The sequence below is a fragment of the Coptis chinensis genome, chromosome 7 (assembly GCF_015680905.1).
Source record: "Coptis chinensis isolate HL-2020 chromosome 7, ASM1568090v1, whole genome shotgun sequence".
In the NCBI taxonomy this organism is placed as follows: Eukaryota; Viridiplantae; Streptophyta; class Magnoliopsida; order Ranunculales; family Ranunculaceae; genus Coptis; species Coptis chinensis.
The window spans coordinates 37,693,138-37,715,517 of NC_141462.1; the positions used below are offsets into that span (position 1 = coordinate 37,693,138).

Here is a 22,380-nt window from a genome sequence, read left to right on the forward strand (position 1 = left end):
GCTATTTGGGGGTGGTTTGATAAGAGCCCAAAACTGTAGTTTTAACCCCTTAACAATATTACTGTTAGACCAATTATGTGATTAATAAGTAAGAGTTAGTACTGTTATCGTGTTCTTATGTATTTCAGGCATTGGAGTCGAATACGTGTAGAAATGCATCCTTTTTGTGAGATAAAGAAGCAAAGATTGGTTGCTAAGAAGTTCTATGATTAAAGGCCAAGATTCAAGGAGAAAAAGCCTTTTTAAAGCCTGGTCAAAGCTGAAAAGTCAAAGTCAACGCGGGCAAAAATAGTGCACAAAAGTCAGCTGAACTTCCAAAGGCCGTATCTTTGGACTCAGACTTTGGAATTGGGTCTACCTTACGTCAAAACGACTGGCTCGGAAATAGATTTCTAATGGTTCAACCCTTGACCCAATCAAAGGAGTAAAAGTGAACGAAAAGTCTGTTGAATTCATTTCCAGCTGAAAACTCCTTTGTGGACTGAAGTAATGTGGTTTTGGCCTCGATTTTTCCAGCCCAAAATATGGCTCCTCAGCCCATGCACGAATTTGTGGATCTTGTCTCCTCTATTTGAAGAGAGAAAGACTTAGCTCTTAAGGATACTTAGATTTACTTAGTCTAGATCCAATAGTTAGTTTTAGATATAGTTAATTAGAATCAAATTGGTGTTTAGAACAAGATTTAGTTTTTAGAATCAATAATTAGTTTGTATTTCAAGTTTTAGTTTCTAATTCAATATTTGATTCATAGATTTAGTTTGTCTTAAATTGATAATTAGTTATTTACAATCTTAGTTCTAAATTAGTTTTAAATTCAGTTTTAATTCATTTTAAATCTTAGACTATTGTTCAAATTTAGATTTATAAAGTTTAAATTACTTATATCAAATGACTTGTTCTATTTGTTCTTGTGTTAGTAATTTTAGTCCAATGAATCAAAACTAAACTCCTATTAGAGGGAGGTTAATGAAGCCTTGAGAAGACTTGATTTGTTTAGCATAGATTTGTTAATTAAGGTTTAAAGTTTGGATTTTTCTTGACTTAGAGATAAGAAGAGAAAAATCTAAACTAGAGGATTGTGAGTTTTGCCATGAGAATGGAAAACAAACCTTCCTCTCATGCTAATTTGATTATGACTAGAGATGGTATAATTGAATTAGGGATCATAAAAGTCTAAGATTTATATTTAACCTTTTAGTGAGAATATAAAGATTAGGGTTTCTTAACAATCTATTCTAACACTTCTAGGAATTGAAAAGTAGATTTAATTCTCTCTCTAACATTCTCTATCTTTGATTCACATCATTATATTGTTAGTTAATTTAGTATAAATTCGTAGTATCATATCATCATAATAGTTAATTTCTTATTCAAATCATTACTCTCATCATTGTTCCTTTTGTTTGATTAGTTGAATTTTATTTATGTCTTGATGGTTTATGAGTGGAACGAATCCTGACTCTCTATATTGTATGACAAATTAAGAGTAGGAATATTGATTTAAGTACTTATTTAGTTAATTGATTATTTGTGTTTACGCATAAATAGTTAGTTAACGTAAATTTGTCATTATCAACACCCCTGTGAGAACCCAACTTAAGGAAGCTCTCCAAAACCCTCGGAAATAACTCTGCTTTTGCATTTCATTGCTCATGTTTTGTACAATTATCTTTAGATGTTTAAATTAATGTACATATGTTATTCTGAGTTCAAATGAGCTTGTCTTTATTCACCACTAATGAGATGTATGAACTTCTGAGAATAAATAAGGAAACAAGACCCTTTGTACTAAATAGAAGAAGTTTGTGAGTACCTTCACTAGAAAACTCTCACGATGCTTAAAGCTTGTCCACTAGGAATTCCTAGTGGTTTAAGGCCTTGTTGCATATGGTCAATGCAATCGCACTCTGCGAAATGAGATTAGTATAACTGATAATAAATCACTCATTTGTGATCTTAGTGTTTTTTCTCTCATCCTTAGTTAAGGACAAGCAAGATGTTATTTGGGGGTGGTGATCAGCTCTCAAATGTGTGTTTTATTACCCGTATATTGTTGCATTACAGTCCCTCTTACGCTTAATAAAAAGACAACTCATAGCTTTTACTACTTTTTTCAGGATAAGGAGTATTTCATACCACTTATCATAAAAGTTGCGTCTTAGCACCAAAAGGAGCCTTAATCATGCTTATTATGAATATCAGTAACTGCTGTGAAAAAGTGTTGAAAAAGTTAAAGTCAACCGGTCAAAGTCAACAGTCAAAGGACTCAAATCAGAAAACCAAAGATAGAGGCCCTTATTTCAAATTATGAAGATTTATCCCTAACCCTATCTTGGTCAAGAAGGAACCCATAAAGCAAAGCAAAAGTAAAAAGGGTGAGGTGTCTAGTTTAGAATGGCACTACACCATAATATGATATTTGCAACACGCACCTTTTTTGCTTTGCAAAGGTTATTTATCATTAGCAAGTTGCCAACGTTATATAAGCGTTAATAATGTTGTAAAGCGTTATTTTATTTCGGTGAATTTCTAGAATTAATTGCTAACACTTGAAAATCGTTTGAGAAGTGTTACAAATCCAAAAAAACCAAAACAACTTCGAAATTTTGAAAAGAGGGAAACAAAAAAGAAATCGCGCTCGGTATGTCAAAATAAAATATAAAACCTCTCTTTCTCTCTCATAGCCGGTAGGTTAGGGTTTTCTTATCTTTGCTGGTGACCCTTGTTCCTCTTTCTCTCCTTCAACCCCTCTTCCTCTTACCCGAACAATCACTTCCTACCTTCTTCTTCCTTTTCTAATTCCCAACAAATGGATTGTGTTGAAACCAAAGCTTTGAAAACCAGTTTTTGGCCTGAGATGTCTGCTTTGAAAACAACGACAACGACCCAGCAAGTTTTCAATGAAGATTTATGGTGTGGAAATGGAACTAATGGTGTTGTTGGTGATGACTTGTTTGTTGAAGGTCTTCTAAACTTTTCAAATGAAGATGTTCAAGAGAAAGAGAAAGACTTTGTTTCTTCTGTTTCTTCTCAAGAACACGACTTGAAAACTTGTTCTGATGGTCCTTCTATAAAGAATGAGTTTGGTTCCGTTCCAGAAAGCAAACTCAGTGTTCCGATAAGCAATTTTAAATAAAGAAATGTTTTTTGACTTGGCGAGTTTGTTTGTTTATCCTCATTTCTGCAGTACACATTCTATGAATACATGTAAACATCAAAAGTCATAATAAGAGCATTGAGGCAGATGTGTAAATTATGTTGGTCTCATGTTTTTTTATCTGTATATATTATCCCCAGCTGAGTTCAACAATTACTAACGTTGACCCATGGTTTAAAATAGGCACTACTGGAGGCTGTCAATCAATAATTAATGTTAACTATTTGATTTTAATGATCAGGATGAATGTATATTGCCAGATTGAGTTGTTGAAGTGGCTCATTTACCGTAGTTCTCAAGCATTTGAGCTGCGATATGTTGCACAACAATATCAGCCAAACTGGAATTGCCCGCAATTGCTGAGGGGCAGTCAATTGTACAGTGATTCAGGAAGATTTTGTTGTAATTCGATAAAAGTTACATGGTGAGGTCAGTGACACGCGTCATTTTTCTTTTTCTTTTTCTGTTTTCATCTTGACGCCTACAGTTAATGATATTTGAAGTACTCTTGACCTTTACAGTGAGCTTGGCTGCTTGTTTGATCCCAAATTCTCGATGCAATGAAAATTTATATGGGCTTGATAATCCTATTCTAGAGACATTCAGATGTTTGGGCTAGGTTCCTGCCATTAATTAAAGATATTGAATCTACTGTATTTATGTTTGTCAAGGGAGATGACTGAGTAAGAGTTTTTTGGTCTAAGATTATATGTTATCTTGATTTGTGAATTAGTAGGCTAATCTTAGAACGACTCATCTTTTTGGTCCCATAGTTTTTTTATACTCATATTTAAGGAAGCTGAATTCTTTGTTTTGGTTTTGTTCATAAGAACTTACAACTTCTATTAAAAAAACCAACTAAATGACTGTGCTTGCTGTTTATTAAAAAGCTCATAAACTTGATATGTATGGTTTTGTTCTTGCTTATACGTGCTATTCTTACTTGCTCGCTCATTTGATTAATTGATCATGTGATTATGAAGGCTTCACCTATTACTTTCGGGGATCGTCAAGTTTACATAGAGGAAAAGAGAACTTCAACTAGAGGTAAGTGGAATTCTTATACAATAATAACATAAAATAATTGTAATTTTGTTGTGTTTCATCTTCTTGTTATTTTATTTAAGAAACTTTATGCTCACTTGCTTTACGGGGATATTTTGTTGATTGCAGTTGGTGCTACTGGGAGACCTCGCTATCCTCCTGCAAGGCCTTGTTTCTACAATGACAACTTTAGGGGCTGAGGGAATTTTGTTGGCGGTCGGGGTTATGGAAGAAATGAATATGGAAACCAGGGTGACTTCTCTGGTCGGCGAAGCCAATCAGGACGTGGTGGTGATGGCTATCAACGGGTTGAGCACAATGTTGGAAATGGAAAGGTTGGCCGTCAGGGTGGGATGAGCCAGACTGCTATTTCTACGTGACAGTCTTGTCTGACTCGTAGGACTTGTTTCCTTATATCTTTCTTTTTTTCTTTAATAGAGCAAGTAGCATGCAAGGTTCTCAAAATTTTGTGAAAGAAGATAGACCGAGATATTGTTGGGAGATTTCACTAGAAGGTCACACCTCAATCTAGCTACTTTCAATCCCAAATGATTTCAACTTGGAGATCACACCAAGGAAATCACCCACCCAAGACTTTGGTAGTTATCACAACAACTTCAACCAAGCAAAACCACTCTTGTATCATCACAATTCATAGCAACAATAATAATGGAAGTAAACATGCAAAGAGACACAAAGATTTAGGTGGTTGGTAAATGTTACCTACATTTTACACAAGAGCGAGTTTCCTTTATAACAAAGATTGGAGAGTTTACAAGAGATCAAGAATCAATAAGAAGAGGCCTCACTCAAACCCTAGCTCAATAGAGCTCCCACAATACCCTAGAAATGAATCTCTCAAAGTTACCCCTCAAAACCCTAATCTATTACCTTTATATAGGTGTACATAGACAAAGGAGAGGAAAAAATGGGCTTTGCGGAGCAGGTTCAAACGCCCTCTTGCGTAATCTATGGATGGATGGCGCCCTCTTCATCAGAGCATGAGCGCGAGTGCGCCTATGGACGAGCGCGATCGCACCCTCTTCATCAGGTTCAGAAGTCGAGAGTGGCATACGGACACCGGAGCAAAGCTTCGGCGGTTCCAACAACCCAACAATCTCCCACTTGGAACGCCCGAGATTCTTCATGCACATCACATCTCAATTTGTAACCACTTTCAATCCAAATCCGATATACTAAAAAAAAACTTTCGGCTCGTCCATCATGATCTTCAAGCAAGAAGAAGACCCACGAAGTTGAACACAACTTCAACTTCTCGATGAAGCGCGGTCTTGGTCAACATATCCGCCGGATTCTCACTCCCTTGGATCTTCTCAAGTGCCAAAACCTCATCCTCCAACAGAGATCGGATAAAATGATACCGGAGACCAATGTGCTTGGTCCTAGAATGAAAGGCGGAATTCTTGGCAAGATGTATAGCACTCGATTTGTGTGTAACACTTCTCTCTTGCTTCATCCCAAGCTCTTCCATCAATGTAACGGATCATCTCTTTGCTTGCCTCTCTGCTAGACCCACATACTTACGTGGTAGACAAAGCAACAATCTTCTGTAACTGAGAAATCCAACTCACTGCAGTAGCACCTACTGTAAAGACATAACCAGTAGTGCTTCTTCTGCGATCTACCTCACCTGCAAAGTCGGCATCCACATACCCCTTGTAAGTTCACAACACCCCTTCCATAACATAGGCATTTCTCGTAGTACCTCTCGGATATCTCAATATCCACTTCACGGCTTCCCAATGTTGAAGGATTAGACATAAATCTTTTTGGCTTTGCTTGGGCTATATCGGACGTGTGCAAACCATGGCATACATAAGACTTCCAATGGCGGTATGGTACCTTAGCCATGAAGTTTCTTTCCTCACCGATCTTGGGAGAGTGTTCCTTGGATAACTTGAAGGGCCAAAGGTGTGCAAAGCTGGTTAGACTACCCATCTTGAACCTCTTCAATACCTTCTCAATATACTTTCGGACTGAGACAACTCGAATACTTTACGCCCTATCTCTTGGATCCTCATCCCTAGAATCTGTTTTGGCTGCACCCAAGTCCTTCATAGAGAACTCACTTGCTAACTTCTCTTTCAATCTCCCAATTTCGACATATCGAACTTCGCTACTAACATATCATCAACATATAGCGGGATGGCGTAGGCTGAGTCGAACTTCTTGAAGTAGCAACAATGGTGGTGTTGCACTTATAGTAGCCATTTCCTTGCATGAAGTTATCAAACTTCACGTACCCTTTGCCTAGGGGCTTGTTTCAAACCATACAAGTCGAGCTGCATACCATATTCTCTTTACCGCTTCTTGATGAAAACCCTCCGGTTTTGCATATAAATTTCCTCAACTAGGTCACCATGGAAGGCGGTTTTAACATCCAAACTGCTCAAGATACAAATCATGCAACAATACTCGACAACACCGACCGAATAGTATTCGGTTTCACCACCTTGGGGAGAATATCTATGAAGTCAACGCTGCTTTTCTGCTGAAAACCCTTGACTACTAGCCTCGCTTTGTATCTCGGGAACCATCATGTTCCTCTTTGACTCTAAACACCCATTTGTTCGTAGAGCCTTCTTGCCCCGTGGGTAGTTTGGCTAACTCCCGCGATGCCACAAGAGATGAGGGACTTCATCTCATCTTGCATAGCAAGCTCCCACTTGCTTGCATCACTCACCTCAATGCTTCATCATAGCATTGAGGCTCGCCACCATCGATGAAAGTAGCAAGTAATTCACATAGGTGGGAGGGCGGATATCTCGAACTTCGGTACATGTGGCTGGATGTCTTCCTGGGGGGCACGAGGTGGAGATGGACTCGGTGGTGTAGTATCCTCATTATTCTCGAGTCGATTACTCTGTCATCCTCATTTGTGGGGCTCCCACTATACCACGACTTACATCGAAGTCTTCCAACTCAACATACTTTCAGCTCTGCGTACCCGATTCCTTGGTTTGTGCTTCATCTACGTCCTTGTACATCACCTTCTCATTAAACACAACATCTCTACTACTGAATGATTTTCCGATTTTGATCATCCCAAAAGCGATACCCAAAATCATCACCGCCATAGCCAATGAAGGTGCACTTTAGTGACTTAGCATCAAGCTTGCTTCTAGCTTGGTCACTAATGTGGACATAGGACACACAACCAAACACCTTCAAATGGGAAACATCCACACTTCCTCACGGAATCTTAAAATCCAAAGATGTTTGATGGTCCTCTATTAATCGAGGGTAAAGGCTGGCGTGCTAACTTTTTCGCCCAGAACTGCTTGGGCAAGCCTGCTAGTGTACGCATACACCTAGCTCTCTCTGTCAGTGTTCTATTCATCCGCTCTGCAACCCCATTCTGCTGAGGTGTCCCTGGCAAAGTCTTTTCCATCTTGATGCCATTGTCAGCACAGTACTTCTTAAAACCTGAATCCTCATACTCTCCACCGTTGTCGGATCTCAGCTTCTTTACTTTCAAGCTTGTCTCATTCTCAACCATGGCCTTCCAAGTCTTGAACATTTCAAATGCCGACTTGTGTTTCAAGAAATAGACCCACACCTTCCTAGTATGGTCATCAATGAAAGTCACAAAATATGAAGAGACATTAGCCCCGGCCCCGGACATCTGTATGAATCAACTCAAGTCTTCTTGCTTTGGTCGACCCATTCTCGAAAACTCACCCTTTTACGGTTCTCCGCGAAGTCAATTTCGGTCGGTAACTTTGGGAGTTTACCGGAAGAGTGAAGGATTTTCATTCCTTTGTCACTCATGTGACCAAGTCTGCTTGATTGCCAAACATTCGGATCCTCTTTGCCATGTGCCACGGCAATCGACTCACAGACCATAATGCAGTCATGTAGAGAGTACCATCTTTCTTACCATTTGCAACAATCAATGAACCCGCCGAGACCTTCCAAGTATCACCGGTGAAGACCGTAACAAATCCTTCACTTGCCAATTGCCCCACGAAATCAAATTCTTCCTCAATCCGGGCGTGTCGGCGTCCCTCAATAACCATGGAGCCATTCATCTTGATATGCGCGTCACCCTTGCCGACAATGTCACAAGGTTGGTCATCACCGAGAAAGACCGTTCAAAGGTCACGCCGATTGTAGTTCTCAGGAACTCGATGTGAGGTAGCATGGAAAGATCGCGGAATCAAGTACCCAAGACTCCTTCTTGTGCTCCATCGAACATATCAAAGCGTCATCTACCATCTCAACAACATTAGCTTTTTTTATTCTTTTTCTTGTTCTTATTAATGTTGTTGTTGTTTCTTGGTGCTTGGGACAATTGGGGCTATAGTGGCGGGCCTACCACAATTATAGCACACCACTTCGGTTATGTCTCGAGGTTTGTGTTCAACGCTTTGCAATTGGGGGCTTGAGATTTCGATCTCCCCCTCCACTTCTTCTTACCACGATTCTGTTTGAATTTCTCCCCACTTTTCGATTGCTTTCGATGCCGACCACGAAGTTGATCCGAAGATGACGGACAATCACGTCTCCGGATTTCCTCGGTTAGTACCATACTAACAAGCGTGCTCAAACTTCAACTTGGTCATTTTGAGCCACTAATAGCGCCATATTAAGCCTTCCAACTTGGAAGTATCGCCAAAGCTAGCACCTCATCACTAAATGTAATCTCAACCGACTCAATTGGTCCTTAGTTTGGTTGAATTCATTTAGGTGATCCTGAAGGAGGTGCCCTCCAACATTTTCATACTAAATAGCTTGGTGATCAAATAGACTTTGTTAGCGGCGAGGGTTGTTCATACATCGTAGTAAGTGCCTCCATGAGAGACTTCGCCGTCTTTGTCTTAATATTGAAGGCTACCGACTTGAAAAGACTCAATCGGATTTGGCCAAGGCCTTTCTATCTTGCAAATCCCATTTATCTTGCGGAATCTCCTCGGGGCTTCTCACTTATCAACGTTTCCATCAAATCCTTTTGATAGAGAACATCCTCAATTTGCATCTTCAATAGCGAAGTTTGTTCCGTCAAACTTCTCTATCTTTGTAGCTTTCTTTGTCGGTCATCATGACTTTACTGAATCAAAAACCTACGGTGGAGTACCTCTCAGAGGAATTTCCTCAAACACCCTGTAGCTCTGACACAGTCCTGATGCTCTGATACCACTTGTTGGGAGATTTCACTAGAAGGTCACACCTCAATCTAGCTACTTTCAATCCCAAATGATTTCAACTTGGAGATCACACCAAGGAAATCACCCACCCAAGACTTTGGTAGTTATCACAACAACTTCAACCAAGCAAAATCACTACTGTATCATCACAATTCATAGCAACAATAATAATGGAAGTAAACATGCAAAGAGACACAAAGATTTAGGTGGTTCGGTAAATGTTACCTACATCCACACACAAGAGCCGAGTTTCCTTTATAACAAAGATTGGAGAGTTTACAAGAGATCAAGAATCAATAAGAAGAGGCCTCACTCAAACCCTAGCTCAATAGAGCTCCCACAATACCCTAGAAATGAATCTCTCAAAGTTACCCCTCAAAACCCTAATCTATTACCTTTATATAGGTGTACATAGACAAAGGAGAGGAAAAAATGGGCTTGGGCGCAATTACGGAGCATGGTAGCTTGGTAATCCATAAGTGTTGGGCCCTCTTCATCGAAACAAATAGAGTGCTTTATGGATGGCGCCCTCTTCATCGAGCAGCATGAGAAAGAGTCGCCCTATGGACGAGCGCGATCGCGCCCTCTTCATCAGGTTCAGAAGTCGAGAGTGGCATACGCACACCGGAGCAAAGCTCGACGGTTCCAACAACCCAACAGATATCCCTTCCCAAAGCTTGAGGTCTAAATCTTGTCCCTGTTGTTCTAGTTTTTTAACATGCTGTTTGTTACTTGATATTTTTGCTCCAACTCCTACATTGTACATTGGTTTAAATTTGAGCAGGTTCAAACGTTGCGTAATCCAACAACTGATGAGTTCCAGCAAATTCTAGAATCAACGAGGCCAAATATCATCTACTTGCAAGGAGAGCAACTTCCAAATGATGATTAAGTAGGCTCTCTTGTCTAGAATGGTATTCACTTGTCCACGGCTGAAGCTATATGTGGGCTCTTTGGTTCCACATTATTGTGTACCTTTTCTTGATCTTAATATGTCATATAAAAGATTTTTCTTCACATATATTTCGGTTGGAAATGATTTGAGATGAATTCTTTGTTATTTCTTAAATGGATTTTTTGAAAAACACTTGAGAGATGAAATTTATCTGGTTTATATAGCATATGTTTGAGAAAAGGCTCGGAATCGGTTCCCACCTTCACCAGGGAAGAGGGATTTAAAGGTTGAAAATAATAAAAGTTGTGCTAATTTCAGTTGTTCATTGCAGTACTCCCCACCTCCTCTCCACACAGGGGCATTTTCTCGAGGTGTTGTGACCATGCGATGTGATTTTTCAACCTGTAGTTCTTGCCATGTCTCTCTTCTAGTGTCGAGCAGCGCTCAAACCTATTTTGATGATCAGGTAATAAGCATTTATAATGAGCAGGCTGATCGATATACCTAATATATGGGCAGTTATTTTGTATTGAAATACACGTGAATCTGTTGTCATTAAATAATTTCAGCAACTGAAGAATAATATAAAAAACAAACTTCTTGAGAAAAGTCAGCTAGTCCATGCATTGCCAATTCGTGGTGAAAGCAATAGATCTCTGTCTGTACCTAGAACATCTGCTTCAATAGCTTGTGGCTCAACTGTATATGAAGTTTGCATGAAGGGTCCAGCATGGGCATCACAGGTTTGGTTTTTCAGTCTTTCCCTCTAAATTTTTTGTTATCATTTGACTGCTTACCTTCTATTTATGTAGCACGACTGCACGAGGTTCATGTTAATAACACTTGTCTTTTAACTCTTTTTAGATATCCTTACATTACTTCCTATGCACCAGTTTGTCTTGTAACCCTGTGATTTCCATGGTGGATTATTATGAGACCATATTAATGGACATATTTATCTTTTCGAGAAAAAAATAGAAAAACTTATAGAAGTTATAGACATAGTATTAGCGTGCCCACTTGCTTTGGCGTATGGAGGGGAAGGGTTATTGCATGAATTTAATTAGTATGATTGTTTTTCTGAGTTCATTATTTGTTTTGTGATTTTTTTGGAATTAGATGGGCTTTGTGGAGCTGTACTAGGATTTCTATTGGGTGAATCCATCGTCACTAATGCTTGTTATTGCATTTTGAAGATTCGGGATTGCTTGGAAAATCGTATATAAATTTGTAACCCTTGGTAAATCTGAATTTGCAACTCTCAAAACTCTTTTGAAGTTATATATATGGTTCAATGAATATAATATATATTTTTCAAGCGTTTGTTTGTGTTTATTTTACTTGTCAAATGGTATGAAAAAGCATTGGCAATTTTATTTTCTTCTATATGAAACCAGGAGGTGGAGGTTTAGGGCAGAAAAAAAATTAAAATAATTTTTTTTTACTATATCAGCACATTAGTAACGGTTGTAAACCGTTGCAAAGGAAAAAATAAATATTAAAGCATCCATCAATAATCGTTACAAATCAAACTACACATTTTTTTTTTTTTTTTGGTAACTAATTATATATTATATAGTAGAAGTGGTTCCTGTACATGTGGGGGTGGAAAATATGTCTATACCTATAGCATCCACTAGCCACAGAAGAGGATCTCCTTCCCATTGATAGGAGTCCTTTAGCAGTAGTGCTTTATACAATAAAATGTCAGCTGTTCTGTTTAGCAAACGGTTACAAAAAGATATATTAAAATGTACAAAATGTGAGCTCAACGATCTGATGTCCTGGAGAATGAGCTCGGATTGCCATGCAAGATTAGAGTGCAGATTCTCTCAGTATGTAGTTATAGCCTGGGCGTCTGTCTCTATCTCTAGAAGATCAATTCACCGGCTAAGGCCCATTGTGTGGCCATGAGGATACCTACGCATTCTCGTCCTCCTCCATGAAGTGGCATAGCACAATCCCGGTTCCCTTTGCTAAGAAGGAACCATGTGAGTCCCGTAGGATAAACCAATACCAAAACACTGTGTGTCACAAAGGTAGGCTGCATCCACATTTAACTTTTGGGATGGGTGAGTTGGCGGTTTCCATTTTGGTGGTTGGTTTGTGGGTGGGATGGTTTGTAGTTGAATCAAGGAGTTAGCTGTGGGATACCGTTAGTAATTGTCACTTTGCAACGGTTAATAAGCGTTTGAAAATTTGGTTTGCAACGCTTTTTAACCGTTACTAATTGTCACTCCGCAACGGTTAATAACCGTTGGAAAATTTGGTTTGCAATGCTTTTTAACCGTTGCAAACATTTTCAATACTTTACCCACGCCCTATTTGCAACGCTTTTTAAGCGTTACAAAAATTATTCGCAACGGTTTTTTGCCGTTAGTAATAGCTTGTTATGGTGTAGTGTGGATGAGGGCAAATCTGTAAATGACAAAAATAGGGGTATATAATCAAAAAGCAAAGGAAAGAGAACTCATCCATTGTCTTAGGATCCAAACCATTTGGTTTATTTATTTTCTTGTCTTGTTTTTAATTTCTTGTTATTTCATTTCCTTTATTTCAATCAACTTGTTATTTCATTTCTTTTATTTCAATCAACTTGTTACTTGTTCTTTGTTTCAATCTTCATCTTGTTTGCTTATTTCATTTCAATATTTTAATCAATCTTCCTTTCATGTTTTCAAGTCATTTTAATATACAATCAAAGCTTTCAAGTTCATTAGCTTATAACCATTTTAAGATTCAAGAGTCTACCTTTCTTCTTCTATCTCCCTCACTCAAACTCTAAACAATTTAGGATAAACCTCAACTTCTAAACTCTTTTGAAGTTTACTTCCACCACTACCAAAGCTTCAATATACAAAATGCTTTAATATGCACATTTGGAAGGCATTCAGATATTTAAACAAAATGCATACATAATCTATATATACTCTCCACAAGATTCAAATATCACAATATCGACAATTCTTACAAAATGGTTCAAACTAACAACGAAAAAAATATAGATATGTTTCTGATGACCTAGATGGACATGCTTTAACTCGTGAATAAGTATAAGCATGTAACATGAACACAAAAACATGGTTTAATTAAACAAAAGCATTATTATAATCAAAACCAATAAAGACAAGAAATAGAGAAATAATTACTTTCCTTAAATGAGTCTTTATACTTAGACGCCTCACCAGACCACTATCTTCATAAATTTCTCTCACCTTAATATTACGTACTACTTTTTTTTGGTAACTAATATTACGTACTACTTTACTTTTATATCTTCACAATATCACTAATTTAGTAATTCCTATATACTTTATTTTACTTCTAACAAAAGTCCAATTTAAGTTGCATTACCAAAACTATTATTTTTTATAATTCAAATACCGATTTTAACTTGCTAAAGCATAACTTTATAATACCTATGAAAAGTAGTTTAAAGCGTATGAGAAATTGCTTTTGTCATTGCTGGATCCTAATCTGTTATAATCATCTTCGGCGCCTCATCAGGCATAGCTTCTAAAAATTTGTTGAATAACCAAACAAAAGATTATGTAGTCTCATCGCAGAGAAAAGAGCAAGCAAAAAGAACGGTCTGACCGTGATTATTAACCCCGAATAATGGTGCAAGTATCAACCCATACCGATTGGTATTGTATGTAGTATCAAAGATGACAACATCACCATAAAACTGGTATGCTCGTTTAGAGGTCGCATCTGCCCAAAAACAACGAGTCATTCTTTGTTCATCATTTGCCTTAATTTTATAGGTGAAAGAAGGATTCTTTCCATGCTCCAATTTCATATACTCATGAAACATATCTCCATCATGGCCCTTCTTCTTCTTGCGCCTATCCCTTTTCTTATTGTTTAAATCTTTTTGTATGAAACCGATATGTTCTATCCCTCCAAATTGCACTCCAAGAAGGCTAAATTATTGATGTTGTAGTATATTTACCATGTCAAACTGTTGTGTTAAGCACTTTTGGGCTTCAAAAACACCACGATGAGATCTTAGAAAGTGTACTCTACTAGGGGTTGACAACTAGTGAGTATGCCCCTCAAAGAATAAACTAACTGCAAATAGACCAGAATTTAATTTCACCACTGCAATTCTTGCTTTATAGTCTTCTTTTATAATGCCCTGGCACCTTTTTGTCGTAATGTCTGCTATCACTGTACTTTTTCCTTCTTTAAAACAGACGTACTCCTTCCTTACGATTTCATCATCTGTTTTTCTCTGAGACCAACTTCGAATACTAAACCAAGTTACTTTTGCATATGCATTGTAAAAATTCTTAACAACATCAAGTGATTCAAACTCTTGACCCTTTTTAGGCTTGAGATCATGTGGGACTTCAGGACAGCAAATCTCAACACATTCCGCAGGCGCATTCATAGTCTCCATATCCAAATCTTCATTCTCCATTTCAATATCGTCTGACAAAATTCTACCAACATCAACATCAGAAGCTTACAAACAATTAAAGCACAAAATAGAACTGCACAGTCCGTTTTTACGTGAAATTTATATGGCGGAATATGATATGACCATCCTCTATTCAAATTATTGAATATGCATGCGATATGCCCGTGATATTAGTTTTGTGAAATCAGTTGTATCACGGTGTTCACGGGTCAAAAGAAAATTAATAGTTCATGATTATGTTATTTGAACTTGGCACAATGTAGCGCCAAATATTAGGTGTAAAGAGAACACAAAAGAAAATAACTAGAATGTTTATAAATACTTACAATTGAAATAAGTCCTAAAATTGATTTAGTAAAGGTTGTAAAGTGGTAGTAACACGTCAAGTTCTTCGGCAACTCTTCAAGTTATTCGGCAAGTAACAGTCAAGTTTTTTTTTTTTTTTAAAGCTGTGAAGAAAAAAAAAATGGAGGAGAGGACTCGAGGGAAAAGAGAGAATATTGGAGGGAGAGAAAAAAGTGGGAAAGAGAGTCACGAAGGAGTTCAAGAAATATAGGATATTGGTTATTTTCTTTTTTTTTTTCTTTTTTTATTTATGGGTTTTTAAGTTGTAGTGCGACTGGAGTGGGTTTTTTTTTTTTTTTTTTTTTTTCCTTTCTCACCTGATATCCTTTTTTTTTTTTTAATTAAGCCCGTATACGTACATCCGTTTGGGAGTGGGACTGCTCGTATATATATTTTTGTGATATATCTTTCGAAATTGTTTAATATTTGTGTGGAGTTTTCTTAGTAAGTACTTTGAGTTTGAAGTACGTGTTGAACCAACATCGATCATTACCAGCTGAGGTGGCAGATGACTTGAATACTGATGCGTGAATGATATGAATATTCTTCTTGCTTAATTATTTCTGCATTTGATGTTATTCAGTGCAATACAATCTATGTACGTCATTGAACTTGAACCCGCAACTTGGCGTTCAATGGAAGCCCCCAAGGTGGTAATCAAACATTTCCCACTCCAACTTGGAAGATGTCAATGTCCCACACTAATACTAATCAAACTTATATCTTTCAATTCCCCACCCCGAATTCGTCTTGTTTGGCTTTTGATACTTTACCTCCTATAAATGTAGATTATTGTTCGAAATTGACTAAGACAGTAAACGAAGTAAAACAGAGATATTGTCGCTTTGTCACTAATTCAGTTAATTTAGCAATCTACGTATTTGACCTAAACCATTGGATCTACATTTGATCATGTACAAATGGTTTCATTACAACCATTTATATAGAGTCAGGAATCGGGATTACCAAAAAATGTTACTAATAGAAATATATTATGATTTATATCCTTTTCGAATTTTTGACATTATTATGATTTGCATGGTGCAGCTCTTAAAAAAGGATTGACTTCTAGCCACCAAGTCCCCAATAAGCGAAGACACCAACAGAGGAAATGAGAAACTAACAAAATCCGACCCGAATGAGTCGGGGGGTCACATGATCTTGAACGAGCATTCATTTTGTTTCTTCACATCGCTTGGAACATAACAAATCAAAAATAGTACAACAACTAAAATACCAAAAGACTCAACCGGATTTACCACCTCAAAAAACAAGAACAACCTCCACGATATAAATTAAGTAAACTAAAATAAAATAACATTACATACAAAAGATGAAATGCCAACAACTCATCTTTCTTTCTTAGTCTTCACTTCATCGTCATCACCATACACCAATAACCGAAAACTCCATTTCAACCAACACTAATTCCTATTCACTTCTGACCCATAAATGTTGTTAATTCGAGTAACAAGAAATGCTGGATTTCAGAAGAACCACCAACAAGACCAAAGGATTTTATGTAAGAATGAAACTCTTACATAAACATGGAAGATCACTTGATACCAAGAGTTTCTATTACAAATGTTTTAAATGGGTTGTTTGGATTTCTCTTTCTCTTTATTTCCTTACATCTTATCTCATTACAAGTTCTCATAAAACCACCACCTCTCTTCCATCAACCAAAGTTTCGAAAGCTAGTTTCGTTTCTCGGGCTCTTTTCGAATCAAATACAACAGTTTTGCAACAAACTATTACTACAAAACCATCAATATCTTCAGGTATGATTATTTCCACTACATCAATATGTTAATTCCTTTATGTAATTATGTTCTAATTAAGTTTCTTGGTTGGAAATAGAGTTGAAAGACATGAAGGTGTATGTATACGATCTTCCATCAAAATATAACACAGATTGGTTATCAAACAAGAGATGTAGCAACCATCTTTTTGCTTCAGAAGTCGCGATTCATAAAGCTTTACTAAGTAGCGATGTTCGAACGTTAGACCCAAGTGAAGCGGATTTGTTCTTTGTCCCGGTTTATGTGTCATGCAATTTTAGCACTGTTAATGGTTTTCCAGCTTTGGGTCATGCACGACCACTTTTAGCATCTGCAGTGCAATTTATTTCGTCTCAAATGCCATGTTGGAATCGTAGTAATGGTTCTGATCATGTTTTCGTTGCTTCTCATGATTATGGAGCATGTTTTCACGCAATGGTAAGTCAAAATATCAAATATTTCGGAATCACGGCATTGTGTTTTGGAATTCTGCTTTTTTGTTGATTTTTTATTCATTTTGTGTTTGGTTTTTCTGAAGGAAGATGTAGCGATTGCAGGTGGAATTCCGAAATTCTTAAGAAAATCGATAATGTTGCAAACCTTCGGCGTGGAATATCGGCATGCATGTCAAGCAGTTGAGAATGTGTTAATACCACCTTATATTTCGCCAAAAAGTATACGATCAACCGTTGAAATGATGCCAGAGAATGGGAAAAGGGATATTTGGGTATTTTTCAGAGGGAAGATGGAAGTTCATCCAAAGAACGTCAGTGGACGGTTTTATAGCAAGTAATTATTCTGACTTCTCTAACTCTCGAACCTAAATTCTCATTTATTAAGCTTAGGATTTATTGAGATTTTTTTTTTTTTTTTATGGTGAATATTATTGAGCTTATAAATCAGTCATGCCAACTAGTTTCCTAAAAGAAATACTTATGGAATGAAAACTATAATAGACTTCACATATACTATATATATGTAGGTTTTTCTTATACAATTGCATCAGCTATTGAGCTGCTAACATTTGATTCATTATATAAAAAGAGCGTCGTCCAACTTAAATCGTTGCTTAGAACAAATGAACCTATTCCAACTCTCCAAGTAATTTGACTTTTATGCACGTCCATTTCAGCGTGAGCTTATCCGTTTTGTAGATAACATTTCCACGTCCACGCAGGTTAATATAAAAAGAAATCAGAGTTTCATTAATCATTATTGGCTCTTTGAAGTGGTTTATGGGATTTATGGCTAATTGAGGCTTGATCCTTAATGGCCCATTTTTGGTCACACCAGCCACCAGGCCCTAGCGACCTTTCATAGGTAGCAGCGGGTGTCACTTGCTACATATGTGTATTTTTGGTTTCCACTTGTTCTGTTTGGTAGAGATTGCAATCTGTCGCTCGGTTAATGAATGAGACATATTGCTTTGGTCCTGTATGGGGCACTCATCAAATTGGATTGGGCAACCTCCAAAAATATATATATATATTACAAGTTTGTCATTAAAGTTCAGGCCCAACAACTAATCCAACTTGTCTTCCTATAACGAAACCCTTGGGTCGTTTGAGTGTACGTTGTTTGAGTGTACACTCAAACGATCTCGCTATGTAGTTTGAATGTACACTTAAATGACTTCACCATGTAGTTTGAGCGTACACTCAAACGACCTCCCCATGTAGTTTGAGTGTACACTCAAGTAGTCTGCGCGTGTCGTTTGAGACAAAACTCTTTGTTTTTAGCTAGATGATATGGCGGGGTCGTTTGGGTAGTCTCCAAGACAACATGGCGTGCTCGTTTGGGGGCTCTCTTGAGCGACATGGCTTGGTCTTTTGGACTTAAAAAATTCGGTTTGTTTGTCATAATGTTCATTTTAAAAATCAACTTTCACTTAATCAACCCAAACTTGAACTCAAACTCGAAAACGGCTTCATCAAAGCTTGGGCAAACTTGAACTCAAGTTTAATCAACCCAATCTTCCGCCCAAACTCAAAAAAAATATTAAATTTGAAATCATCAAGTTTAATCAACCCAATCTACACCCCCAATCAAGTTTAATCCACCTAATCTTCCACTCAATCAAATTTAATCAACCTAATCAAGTTTAATTAACCAAACCAAATTTGAATATATACTTAAACACGACACGACTCAAATTGGGTGAAGTCGCCAACTTCAATTCTCATTGTTGATTCACAACTCAACTCTCGAAATATGAACAAGATAGAAAATTCGAAGTTTTTTTTATTTTTATTTTTATTTTTTATTTTTTTTTTAGGGTTCAGTCTCGCGAGAGAGATGATACCAGCTAAAAAGATTTGAAAAAAATGGTAACCGGTATGCATTGAGATGGGGTGTATTGGGCTACTGTTGTTGGACTTAGTTATCGGGCTTGGGCCTCCCAATACAATTTGATAAATGCCCGATTAAATCACCATTGCTTTTTGGATTAATTGGTGTGCTACAGCCTACATTGCCTACATCTCAATATGTCTCAAGTCTTAAGAGTGGATAAATGAGTTAAACAATGAAACACTGTGAAAGTCGCCGGGTACACGCAAGCAAAACTCTAGAGGTCGACACTTCTTAGCCCATTTAACTGGGTCATGTGATTATTTTTGTTCTAGTTGTTTGGGCTTCTGAGTTGATAAATATATTATTCATTTGAATTCACTCAATTCAGACATAACAATACATAAAAATTGTGGTCTCATATTTTCTCAGACACATTTTATATCTAATCATACTCTTTAATTTTCAGGAAAGTGAGGACTGTTATTTGGCAAAGTTTCAACCGGCATAGCAAATTTTACCTAAAGAGGCACAGATTTGATGGATATCAATCCGAAATCGCGCGTTCAGTATTTTGTCTATGTCCATTAGGTTGGGCTCCATGGAGTCCTCGACTAGCCGAATCAGTAGCCCTCGGATGTGTTCCAGTCATTATAGCCGATGGAATCAGGCTTCCGTTTTCGAACACCATTCGATGGCCAGATATCTCTCTTACGGTCGCAGAGAAAGACGTTAGTGATCTTGCAAACATCTTGGAACACATCGCAGCGACTAATCTTACTACCATTCAAAGAAACTTGTGGGAGTCGACTAATAGACGGGCCATGTTGTTCAATGATCATATTGAGCAAGGAGATGCGACGTGGCAGGTTCTACATTCTCTATCACAAAAATTACATCGGTCCTATAGAATATCGAGAGTATCAAATCAATTGAATGCTGAGATGTAACCGTTATTACCGGTTGGTTGTATACATTTTTCCGATGTATTTGCTGGTTGAGGTGTTACAAAAACGTTAGAAAGTTGCTGGCTTGGAAGGTCCCCTAACACAGACTCGTTGGGCCAATCCACACAACACACGTGTCTAATATGCAAAGATAGCCAGGTTAATTGGCAATTTTTGGAGCTGAGTACACAGCCGGGGAGGGGCTAGCCGCGCCCCCAACTTTGTCTAGTTATAATGCAAAGATAGCCAGGTTAATTGGCAATTTTTTGGAGCTGAGTAACACAGCCGGGGCAAAGGGGCTAAAAGCGGGTTTAAAGCCCCGGTAAAACGATGATAAAAATAATATAATAGATAAGGAGTTTGATTTTTTTCCGTTGAAAAAAAAAGTAGTTATAATAGTAAATGGCGTATGATTCACCCCAAAATAAATATTAGAAGTGTGTTAGTAGTAGCCCCTCTTGAGTGGCAATTCTGGATCCGCCCAGTGAGTACAGAAGACAAACTAATGATAAATGAGATTGTAATTAATAGGAAAAAAGATTTACAAATACCGAAATATATCATTGTATTATAAAATAAAATATATAAGAGCGACAGTATTGTTCAAGGATAGCCAAATTTATCACTTGGTCACTGTCACGGTGATAGTCATCATCAGAGCATTCCCAATGCAATCAACTATTATTCACTTCCACATATGCGGTTTTAAACGCTTTTTTCTCTTTTTTCCACCGTTTTGGTGAAAAACAAAGTGAGATTGTAATTAATAGGAAAAGATTTACAAAAGAAAAATGAATATTAATATCGGACGGGATGTTAGATTCCGTCAGGGCGTGAAAAAAACATCATCGAGCATTCCCGAAATCAAAACATCCCGTCAAAAAAAAAAAAAAAAAAAAAAAAAAATCTCGCGGGATAAAGGGCGGAAAAAAACATTCTTTCCCGCCAAAAAAAAAAAAATATATATATAAAATATATAAAAAAAATATAAAATATAAAATATAAAACATACGAGACGGAATCCAACATCCCGTCCGAAGTTCACAACTCGACCACTATCTTGGTTGAAGATTTCACCTTCGTTTTGACTTGGGAAAATAGTCACCACCATATTCACCTTTGCATTGGGCAAAAATTTTGAACAAAAAAGAGGTGAATAAAGTCACAAACCCACCATATCCACTTGCATTGGGAATACTCTCAGAAGTGATACATACTATGCATAAAAAAAAAAAAAATATTAGTTGGAATTCTCAAAACTTTGGAAAAATTGTTTTCCTAATTCGAGACAGAATGTTCATTTACCCAAATAAAAAAGACAGAATGTTCATCAAATTTACGAACAAAGTGTCACTAAAAAGTCACGAAGATATTCACATTTTGGTTTTCACCTTGTTGACATTTTAGAAATTTTGAAACTATTTTTTTTTTTTGTAAGGAGAAATTTTGAAACTCGTCCATATATGGTAATGTTCGAAAAATTGGTTGTCATCTCAACAGTATACAGATTTTGTCAATTTGTTATTCTTCTCTGGACGTAACAACTAACAAGGGTTTATAGCATAATAAGAATATTCGAGGCGTTTCATAGTATTATTTGTCGTAATTTTGTAGGTAAAATATACAAGGGTGATCTTGGATACACCCATAAAAACACTCCCGTACCTGATAACTAACTAAAATTTTTGTCGTACCCCAATAACCGCTTCAATCCAATAATATTTTCCAAATTAATTTGGGGTATTTCCAATACAAGAAATTGGGTTAGGAAGCCTGTTTTAGACAAGTTTGCATTTAAAACATTGAAAAATATTATTTTATAGATTTACTACTATTTATCTTTTTTAGATAGCGAAAACTACTTGTAGAAGGGAAAAAAAAAAGGATTTTCAGGCTTTGACTATAACTACCCACATTTTGTGGAAGTGGACAATTTAGTTATTGAGTTTTATAACCATTTTATTTTCTCTTTTACCCTTAAATAACTACCAAATAGTTTTACTAAAAATAAAGTAATAGAATTCATTTATAACCATGTGGTTTGCATTTTAATATGGTACTAGGGTATGCCCGTGCCTACGGCCTGCTAGACCTCGGCGCTGCTCGCTGGCACCCGAACAACTCACAACTCATCAATTCTTCAAGTAAGGTGTACACACATCTTAAAGCAAAATATTGGTATAAGACCCGGTGAAACAACTCAATTTATAAGTTTAGCCGCAAGGCCATCCCAATTACCCATTATCTATAAGCCCAAATCAATTGAAGGCCTAACAGTTTATGGGCTAGTCCAACAGTTTATAAGTCCAACTGCAATTATTGACTTTT

The 22,380-nt window shown here is 37.1% G+C and overlaps 3 protein-coding genes and 1 long non-coding RNA gene across 4 annotated transcripts; 3 read left to right on the forward strand and 1 right to left on the reverse strand.

The window, feature by feature from the left end:
• The first annotated feature begins 3,535 nt into the window (after positions 1 to 3,535).
• Positions 3,536 to 4,644, forward strand: LOC147487407 (uncharacterized). The gene is made up of 3 exons (XR_015202750.1): positions 3,536 to 3,840; positions 4,141 to 4,204; positions 4,331 to 4,644. It is a non-coding gene; the product is annotated as an uncharacterized LOC147487407 (long non-coding RNA).
• A 5,513-nt stretch (positions 4,645 to 10,157) lies between these two features.
• LOC147487408 (AT-rich interactive domain-containing protein 4-like) lies at positions 10,158 to 11,599 on the forward strand. The gene is made up of 3 exons (XM_086572315.1): positions 10,158 to 10,730; positions 10,834 to 11,007; positions 11,384 to 11,599. Exons 1-3 carry the CDS (start codon positions 10,647 to 10,649, stop codon positions 11,405 to 11,407), a joined length of 282 nt encoding a protein of 93 aa, XP_086428441.1. The 5' UTR covers positions 10,158 to 10,646; the 3' UTR covers positions 11,408 to 11,599.
• A 2,707-nt stretch (positions 11,600 to 14,306) lies between these two features.
• Positions 14,307 to 14,690, reverse strand: LOC147487409 (protein FAR1-RELATED SEQUENCE 5-like). Its single transcript, XM_086574027.1, has one exon. The coding sequence runs from the start codon at positions 14,688 to 14,690 to the stop codon at positions 14,307 to 14,309; it is 384 nt and encodes a 127-aa protein (XP_086430153.1).
• Positions 14,691 to 16,156: 1,466 nt separating this feature from the next.
• Positions 16,157 to 20,128, forward strand: LOC147487410 (putative glucuronoxylan glucuronosyltransferase IRX7). The gene is made up of 4 exons (XM_086572175.1): positions 16,157 to 16,816; positions 16,896 to 17,254; positions 17,355 to 17,605; positions 19,575 to 20,128. Exons 1-4 carry the CDS (start codon positions 16,513 to 16,515, stop codon positions 20,053 to 20,055), a joined length of 1,395 nt encoding a protein of 464 aa, XP_086428301.1. The 5' UTR covers positions 16,157 to 16,512; the 3' UTR covers positions 20,056 to 20,128.
• The last annotated feature ends 2,252 nt before the right edge of the window (positions 20,129 to 22,380 follow it).

What these genes read in the sequence shown, in the direction of transcription:
- LOC147487408 (XM_086572315.1), top strand. Translation starts at nt 10,647, where the DNA reads ATGCGATGTGATTTTTCAACCTGTAGTTCTTGCCATGTCTCTCTTCTA. An exon ending in AAACCTATTTTGATGATCAG is followed by an intron (nt 10,731 to 10,833) that starts GTAATAAGCATT and finishes AAATAATTTCAG; the next exon opens with CAACTGAAGAATAATATAAA. An exon ending in GTCCAGCATGGGCATCACAG is followed by an intron (nt 11,008 to 11,383) that starts GTTTGGTTTTTC and finishes TTTTGGAATTAG; the next exon opens with ATGGGCTTTGTGGAGCTGTA.
- LOC147487409 (XM_086574027.1), bottom strand. Translation starts at nt 14,690, where the DNA reads ATGGAGAATGAAGATTTGGATATGGAGACTATGAATGCGCCTGCGGAA.
- LOC147487410 (XM_086572175.1), top strand. Translation starts at nt 16,513, where the DNA reads ATGCTGGATTTCAGAAGAACCACCAACAAGACCAAAGGATTTTATGTA. An exon ending in AAAACCATCAATATCTTCAG is followed by an intron (nt 16,817 to 16,895) that starts GTATGATTATTT and finishes GGTTGGAAATAG; the next exon opens with AGTTGAAAGACATGAAGGTG. An exon ending in AGTGGACGGTTTTATAGCAA is followed by an intron (nt 17,606 to 19,574) that starts GTAATTATTCTG and finishes TTTAATTTTCAG; the next exon opens with GAAAGTGAGGACTGTTATTT.